At 40.1% G+C, this 9,090-nt stretch overlaps 1 protein-coding gene across 1 annotated transcript; it reads left to right on the forward strand.

Moving 5' to 3' along the window:
* The first annotated feature begins 78 nt into the window (after positions 1-78).
* On the forward strand, positions 79-8,738 carry rnf5 (ring finger protein 5). Its single transcript, XM_010900187.4, has 6 exons — positions 79-386; positions 4,474-4,492; positions 5,043-5,155; positions 5,334-5,388; positions 5,516-5,627; positions 5,726-8,738. The coding sequence occupies exons 1-6, from the start codon at positions 178-180 to the stop codon at positions 5,833-5,835; spliced, it is 618 nt and encodes a 205-aa protein (XP_010898489.1). The 5' UTR covers positions 79-177; the 3' UTR covers positions 5,836-8,738.
* The last annotated feature ends 352 nt before the right edge of the window (positions 8,739-9,090 follow it).

Consider the following 9,090-nt stretch of genomic DNA (forward strand, 5'->3'; position numbering starts at 1 on the left):
AAATAGGTTATATCATATTTGTACAGTCCTGATACAATCAAAATTAGCTCCTCCCAGTTGTTTCGTTTTTTACGGAAACGGAAGGGGTGGTACACAGAGAAGGACAGGTAGTAAGTGTGAAATCTCAACGCAAGCTTACGTCTGGCTGGCGGAGTTAGTACTTTTCTGTAAACAATTATGGCATCGGCGGATCCCCGATCCTCGAGTGACGGTGGGCCCGCAAGCAGAGGAGGAGTTCCAGCTGGTGAGAGCAGCAACGAGCGCGATGGTCCTGGAGGTAGCGGCGGAGAGGGAGAACGTGAACCAGATCGGGCCACATTTGAATGCAACATTTGTTTGGACACAGCAAGGGACGCTGTCATCAGTTTGTGCGGGCACTTGTTCTGGTACGAGGCGGGATTTTGATTAATCGCCCAGTGGGGAATGTTTTTGTAGCCCGTTAGCTTGCTAACTTAACATAGACAGCGGTTATTGTCATGTTTACGGTTCAAAGCCAATACAAGATAGCTTCTATGCACTAACATCTGTTTGTTAGACGGTTGACACCCATAATATGTTGATGATGAATGCATGTACAAAGTAGTTTTTTTATACACAGTTCAATGTTCGTTAACTGGACTGAAATATGGCTAATTTGGAAGCCTAGCTAGTAACGAGTCATGAATTGGTGTTGGTCGGCTGAGGTTCTCAACTACACTCATTATTAGGAACCAAACAAAATCACACATTTGTTATTAAATAATTCTATAAATGTATGCTTTCATTCCATAATTTTGAATAATGTATTTGACCATAATAACATTCATTCACCTTTGCTCGATAGGTTCCTACTGTACAATAGGCTAGTGCAGTAAGCTCGTACAGTCTAACTTAACTGGCTTAGTTAGTTTTGGGACGTAATGTGATCTGTAAGTTGAAGCTCTGTCTGTGTACCAAAATCGTCATTGTGGAACTGCCCTTTTTCACCTGAATGCTTGCGACAGCAGAAGTATGTCGATTTGACGTTTGCAGTGCGACTAACAGTTTCGTTTGTGTACACCTGCTTTCTGAATTGATTGCGATCAGTCAGTGTGATGTTAAAATAGTTGTCGTTATGCCTCTGCAATGGCAGTATCAGTAGCCAATTAACAAGTAATGAAGTATTGACAATTAACCACTTTGGTGAACCTTACTTATTTGCTAAACAACCATTGGTAATACCAAGCACGCACAGCAAACTGGGATGCCAAGTACTGTGTATTGAAAGCAGGTTTTTCTGCAGTGGTGTAAACAGGCTTGGGGTCATGTTAACAACAATGATGGACAGGCTAAGTTGAAACAGGTTGCTGATTATTTTGGTTACCATAGCAAGAGCAATATATTTCATAAAGCAGTTGGGACCCAGTTGGCAGCACCTTCAGTGACAAAGATTGCTAAACTTGCAGATATTTCACGGTATGCAATGGCCATTTGAAAGAGAGCAGAAACAAGCTGATCTCAACCCAGTAGAACTTTTGGGTGATTTTGGTGTGGTGCTTGACAACGTTTTCCATCAAAATATGGAGTTTCTTGTTGTAGAATGTTATCGCATCTCACCTATCCTGCCTCTAGTATTTATGCCAGGTCGCATTAAAAAGGTTTTTGTGCTGTGTTAATACACTCTTTGGTCACGTTTTTGTTTCCTTTATTTATGCATTGGTATGTCTTAGATACACGATTCAGCTGTCAATATTGACTAGTATTGCCAACACTCACACGTTGACCTTGAAGATTTTGCAATGTTGTTGGCTACTCTTGCGTTGTTGGTAATGTAAACAGGGTTTAGTTTGTCTCACAGTCATTCCCAGGCTCTGTAACGCTACAAACATAAGAAATTACCCATGGTGTTCGCAACAACACTCTCCTGTCGATCTGAACTAGACATAGCCAAAATCAATAATGCAAAAAGGAATGCATGCTGTTTGTGTTGTAATATTTGAAATTGTGTAATTGTGTCAACTAGTGAGATACTATTTGGAGATGCTTGCTCACTTATACCAGAGTTTGTCCACTTATAGTACCAAATTCCAGATGCAACCAATAGGCGATATAGACCCCACTCAGGTGGAATAATACCAAGGCAGCTGGAAGAGCATACACAGAGCCAAAGCCTATGCTGAAATATAGAGACCTATGAAAAGTGGTTGCAAGTTTTGCAGAGCAGACTCCTATTTGACTAGAAGAGTGACTTTGAAGATGTTTACCATACATTTGTTTTCACCTTTTCTAGTACATTCACTGTTCACCTTAGATGAAAGTTAGAAGGTGGGGCAGCCTGAGCCAACTAAGAAGTCTTGACTCAAGGCTTTTTGTGAGATTCTGTAAATAAATAAAAAAATATCCTCACTTCCTGGTAAATGATTAGGCAGATTGGTTGGTACTCAGCACCCCTAGATCATACATACATTTTGAACTGAACAGTGTAGTTGTATCAGTATTGAATAAAATGCACTTCAAGCTCAAGACAGACTGGTAATTATTGAACAATTTGGGCTACATTGGAGAGTGTATTTTTTTTGTCTTCCCTGCTTCAGTGGAAATGTAGGTCTGCATGAATATGACAACTAAATGGTGTTTTACTGGAAGTTCTTTGTGTTTTTTTGGTAGTTTTTTTCACCCAAATGAATGCTTGTTTTGGCTTTCATAAGAAAATGTAGCTTATGAGGTGATGTCCTGTTATAGTGATATCACCATAACATGTTTTTATAGTGTGATCCGGACATATCTAATTATTCTCACCAAATGTATGTTAGGCTGCCATTTGCCCTAACTGTTTGTCCAAAGCATTTGCAGTGCCTACAATGCTTTATTATTGACGCCTGAAACCATTGTCCTCAACTAGTTATTCCAGTTATTTAATGCATAGGTTTCTTTTCAAATCTATGTCTGTAAATAGTCTAGTTTAAAAATAGATTTGGCTTGAAAAACAAACTAATTGAATTCAAAATGTTGCTTGAATTAAGTGATAACATTTTTAGATGCTGTAGACCTGGCTATTCATAGTCAATTACGTACTTACAATACTTACTTTATTCACGTTCAAGCATTTACTAGTATAGGGATATATTTACAATTTCTGGTATGGAAAGGATTTATTGTTTCGAAGTTGACTTTTTGTTGTTTTTTGTTGCCCCTTGATCTCAAAATGACGTAGTTTGAATAACACTCCATAATGTCCACAATGTCTTCAGTTACAGTGGATTGGCAAATATTTACTCACCAGACATGGGGTGGCTGTACACAAATGCACATCTTAAAATTCTGATTGATTATTGGCCAAATGAAGACGCACTGGTGTCTTCTACACATTTCACTCAATTTCTGTTCATGTGAGAAAACAATCAGTGAATAGTGTAGGGAATCATTGTGATATCTTTTATATTTTTAATATATACAGAAATAAGGTTTTTACAGCATTTTAAGTCACCAAAAGTGACAGAATGTTATCAAATGAACAGTTGTTGATATAGCTCAGGATATGCACTCAGTATATTTAATTTAGATTTCAAGTAGTCATTTTCCAGAAGGGCAGCCAATAAAGAAAACATTACTTTGCATACAGTTAGAGAGTAGATAAGATTTGTTTTCTTTATGTCTGACTGAATTGGCTGAGTTCCTATTTTGTCTTGACGCTCCAAGTGCTTTTATTGCACGGAAAGAGTAACCAATGATTTGAATAGAAAACATCTGTGAATATTTGAGACTGCATTAGATTAGATTTCCCTGACAAATGTCTAATTTCCATGTAATTGATGTGCATGGAGTTAGGCCAGGGAGATAACGCTGCACCTGTCGCCCACACATTTATAATGTATTAATCTTTGTTCCCTTTACACTGCTGCCTCAACCCCAGCACTTCGTATCAACCCTGAATTTTAAAACTTTCCAAAACCACCACTGTCCGTAGTTTCACACTATGCAAATGCCTGCCAATGCAAGGTAGGCTTCTGAAATGGCCTTGTCGGAAAAGGAAAAAACTGTACTGCAAAATTTGTTGTCTGGGGGCCTTTACCAGTTTAAATAAAAAATATATATTTTATTACCACAGTTTACGAAAATGTCTATGCAGGCTTTTAAAACCACATAAAAAAATAAAATAAAATGCCATGGTCACTTACTGTACTAATACCATACTGTTGTCTACAATGCAGCTATCTGACCAGAGTCAAAAGGCGGTGCTGAGAATCAATGGAGGTTGGAACTAGTTAACAACAACTGGGAGACGACATGTTTTAACTGCTCTCATCATTAAGACCCAACAGGCGCTGTGAACAAGGTGGCCTACTGGCAAAGTGGAATATGAATTCCACCATCTAGGTCTATGCACCAATTCAGATTTGATAAAGTAGGACACTAGGACGTTGCTCCAAATGTCCCCAGGTTTCTAGGTAACATTTGGAACAATTTTATCATTGCTAAATCCACAATTAATCTCTTTCTCCTTCTTGTTCACAGCTGGCCCTGCCTTCATCAAGTAAGTGTGCCGGTGTTATCTTTGTTTCATTGTACTTGTTAATATCAGGCTTCACTTCTCCTTGTCGAAAACCTTCCGATGTACCTGAGACCTTAATGTAGCAGCTTAAAGTTGATTATGTTCTTACAGTCCCTTAAGGTCTTACTCATTATTACACCAGTGTTTACCGAGACTTCATCTCCCTCTGTCGCTGCAGTGCTTTCAATTACAACGCTCACTGTACATTTTAACAACAATGCCTTTCATTGATTACTCCACGCTAAGCTAGATGGTATAATGTTAACAGTATCAATACTGTGTTGTGCATCTAGTTGTTCGCATTTCACATTGTTTAGTGGCCCAAGCCCATTTCTGCTCACACAATGTGTGTTGACGGCTTCTTGCCGCCAAATTAAACAAGCAGCGGCAGTGTTGATGTTGATCTGTCTAGCTTCTAGCCCACCGAAGCTGTCATTACCATGAAGGAATCTGGATTAAATAAACATGCATTTTACTGTACAGCTTCTGTGTCACTGGCAGTTAATATGGTGTTTCTCTGCTTCTGTGTCAGTGGCTGGAGACGCGGCCCAGCCGACAGCAGTGTCCTGTGTGTAAAGCCGGCATCAGCAGGGAGAAAGTAATCCCTTTGTATGGCAGAGGGAGCTCCAGCCAAGAAGACCCCAGGTACTGTGCGTGCGTGTGCGCGCGTGTGTGTGTGTGTGTGTGACAAGTCAGAACTGCCATGTAGAAAGGGGTAGTTGCTAAAAAATGTATGCAGAAACACTCAAGATAATCAGATTTTTGTTTGCTCAAATGTAACTCTGAGAAACTGCAATTGGTTAACTGGCCTTCCGTTGTCCAGGTTGAAAACCCCGCCTCGACCTCAGGGCCAGAGAACCGAGCCAGAAAACCGCGGGGTGAGTCTCCCTCTCCTAATGATCTCCTCCTTTGTTTCTGTTTTGCGTTGTGTGTTTGCAAACAATTTTTCTGGGTGTCACTCTGTTTGCAATGAATGGTCACATGCTTTTCTGTGTTCTCCCTCAGCCCTTTCCGGGGTTCGGGGACACTGGCTTCCACATGTCCTTCGGGATTGGTGCTTTCCCTTTTGGCTTCTTCACCACTGTCTTCAACACAAACGACCCCTTCCACAGAGCAGGTTGACACACACACACGCGCACACACACGCGCCCGTCATTTATTCCCTGATGCAACAGCCTACGACTGACCACCACAATGTTATCACTGTTCCTGCAGACGCTTACGCGGCAGATCGCAACGGCAACCCCAACAATGGCAATAACTGGCAGGACTCCCTCTTCCTGTTCGTGGCCATCTTCTTCTTCTTCTGGCTGCTGAGTGTGTGAGGGACAAGATGGTGGGAGGCAGGAGTGCAGGGAAGATGGAATTTATATATATATAAAAAAAAAAACAAATGGCTCACGCACTCACACACACGACACGGACAGACATCGTCATAGTGACTGGGAGGCTTTCCATAGTAGACAGTGGCAGCGGGGCGACTAGCAGTAAGCAACAGAAATCTGACGCAGGATTCACAAACCAGTCTAAAGGATTTGTGTACACCCCCCCCCCCCACCACTTTTTTAATTTATTTACGAGACTTGAATAGGAAGAGCATACTGAGATACCAGCCTGTGATGGCAAACAAAACTCATAGTTGAGGGGGAGGGAAGAGATGTCTCTATCGCCCTTTTTCTGTGCACGCACAGTGAATTGTTTGGGTAAGGGGGTAAGGGGTTGGGGTGGCTGACTTAGATATGGGGCCAGCGGATGGACAGGGATGTGTCTTGGATAGTCAGTATTAAACGATCGGAATGAGCACAGCGTGAATGATCCCTTTAGGTAATGTGATTGTACCAAAACACAATGCAATATTTGGGATGCGTACTGCTACTTAAGGCAAAATGGAATTATGTATATTTCTGGTCCATTGAAAGAATTTCAGCTTTTTCCCCAAATAGTAGAGCTTGGTGTTGTATTGAAGGAGGGGTAAAAACAGGATTATAATTCGATATGATTCCTTAAAACTGCTATAGCCATGTTTTTCCCAGGCCAAAGAGTACCCTGACTGTCAAGTATGATTTTGTGAAAATCGATTTGGATATTGCTGATAAATGCTTTTTGTCTGTAGATTTATAAACACACAATTTATAAATAATCTTTCCGGCATAGATCCGGTAACACTAAAAACCTTTGTATATTCCCTTAACAAACTGCCATTGCACTGTGAAATCACATAGACAAACCTAATAAGGTGGATTGGATCTATAGTGGATATAGCCACATGATTTATAAGTTAAATAGCATAAGTAAACACACTGTATTGTGAAGTGTAATGAGGTTAATGTGCGGTAAGACTGTAGAGGGCAGTATTCTGTATAGCTGCGATGTGGACAACTGGACACTGCTCCTAATTTATGTCACATTATCCTCTGGGGACTTAAAAAACATTTAAATCCAAATGATCTGGAACAGAATTCAACACAGCACACAATCCTTTCATCTGGACTAAAATGTTGTGAAGAACTGGTCCTAGGGGGCTCGTAGTTGGGCACTGGGTAAAGACAAGATCAAATGAGGGACATGTTCATTAAGGCACAACATACTAAAACGTTTTGCGGCAGAAAGTGTTCATTGGACACATCTAAATGTACCTCTGTTTTGCCCAGTTTTGTACAGTTTTCTTCCGTTTTCAGCCTACTGAACACTACTCAGGTGCAGTAGTCAATACAGTGTTCATCAGATCTTTTGTGACTCAAGTCAGAAAGAGCATTTGATATTTTCATTCGCAGCTGAGAGTGTAACATTAGATGGACAACATGAATTCTGTCCAATATGAGGTCATGGACAATTACCATAATGATTTATGTTGCAATGAGTATTTCTCCTGAGTGTAAGTGTTTATGTGTCTGTCTTTGGGTGTGTGTATATATTTGTACATATGGATATTGTAAATGCTGTTTTTACATGTGTCCGAACGGCCAATCACAGAAAAGAGGTGATACTTGTGACGGCTCAAGTTGTTAACAAGGCAACCTGGGAAACACGTCATGACACTGCAGAGGCCCACTGTTTCAGTCAGTAAAAGCAACCTGGTCTCAGGAGAATACGTACAGAGGATATGTAAATCTGTGACAGCCTATAACATTGTTACGTAAGGGTGCAGACTGGTCTCTAGGGGCATTGCTGCTGTTTGGAAGGGCGTTGGGTTGGGGGGCAGGTGGAAAAAACCCTGAGCTTCACCTCCATGGTTGGAAGTTTTAATCCTTACCACAATACTGTGAGACCTAAACCTTTTCCCTTTCTTACCTTTACCCTGACACTGTACTGCCTAAACTCTCATTGTCTAACTAACAGTGCTAGTCTGTAACCTTACATTTTATTTATAACACATCTTACGTTTTTGTCAATTCGTATATATTATGCTGTCATAGCGTTCTTAACATATGATACGTAAGTCGCTCTGGAGTGTCTGCTAAATGACTCAAATGTAAAAAGTTTATGCAAATTCTTAATTTATTATACATTTTGGTAAATAATTGTAATGTACCTTAATGTAACATTTCACAAATTCAGTGGTCAAAGATTTATGTATTCCCCTGGGACCAGTCTGCATCATGAAACGGACGTTACTCTCCTGTACTTTTACAATGGGCCCTCACCTTACTGAGTGGTACGATTGACTGCATATGATGCACACAAGCCAGCCAGAGGCAATTGAACCCATGTATGAAACAGTAACCCCACCATAACCATGTCATTATGATACAAATCCTGTGGTATTCTCAATGGGTGGAAGAGCAAGGACCTCTGCAGCACCTCACTAAATAACGCCCACCCAGTAATGTCCATGCAAGTGGTTAGGGAAGGGCTATGGGGTGAGAAGGGGTAGATGATTGACAACATATGTGGGTGTTTTTTGGGATGTTCTAGGGCCTAGGTTTCAAAAGCTATCTGGATTTCAGCTTCCTAATAATTCATTAAAATAGTGTGAATGGAACAGAAGTTCTATGCATTTGGAAACCTCGGCCCAGTCGATGGGGCTTAGTCATTTCTTGCATATCACTGTCTGATCTAAGCATTTGTATTCTTAGTCTTTTGTGACACAAAAGAAAATGATGGAAATTACATTTGTATTGCAAGTCTTTTGATAGACGAAACAGTGAGACATTGTGCAAAATCAAATGGTCACGCAGTTATGGAAAATGATTTCTTCTGCAACCTGAATAAATAGTTGTTTATTACATATCATGGTCTTGTTTTTTTTGTCCAATAATGCTGAATTGTATGAGGTGGGGGTTTTCAAAGTTGGACACAGCAGACCTCCCTTCATAGAACATCAAGACAACCGCCTCACCCACATTTCTCAATTAAATTTTCCAGTTTTGCCTGATTTTCATTTGAAGACTGAATTCCTAATATAGATTATGATGTCTACATATGTTTGTAAATATGTGTATTTTAGGTTACATTGACATTACCGTTTGGGGTCGCTTTTGCAAACTGAATTTGATAGTGATGTAAATTTGAAAAAGAAACATGTTTACAATTTAAATAAGTTTAATAAATATGTACAACAAACATTTTCTAAAGTAATC

This window comes from Esox lucius, chromosome 10 (genome assembly GCF_011004845.1).
Source record: "Esox lucius isolate fEsoLuc1 chromosome 10, fEsoLuc1.pri, whole genome shotgun sequence".
NCBI classification, from domain to species: domain Eukaryota; kingdom Metazoa; phylum Chordata; class Actinopteri; order Esociformes; family Esocidae; genus Esox; species Esox lucius.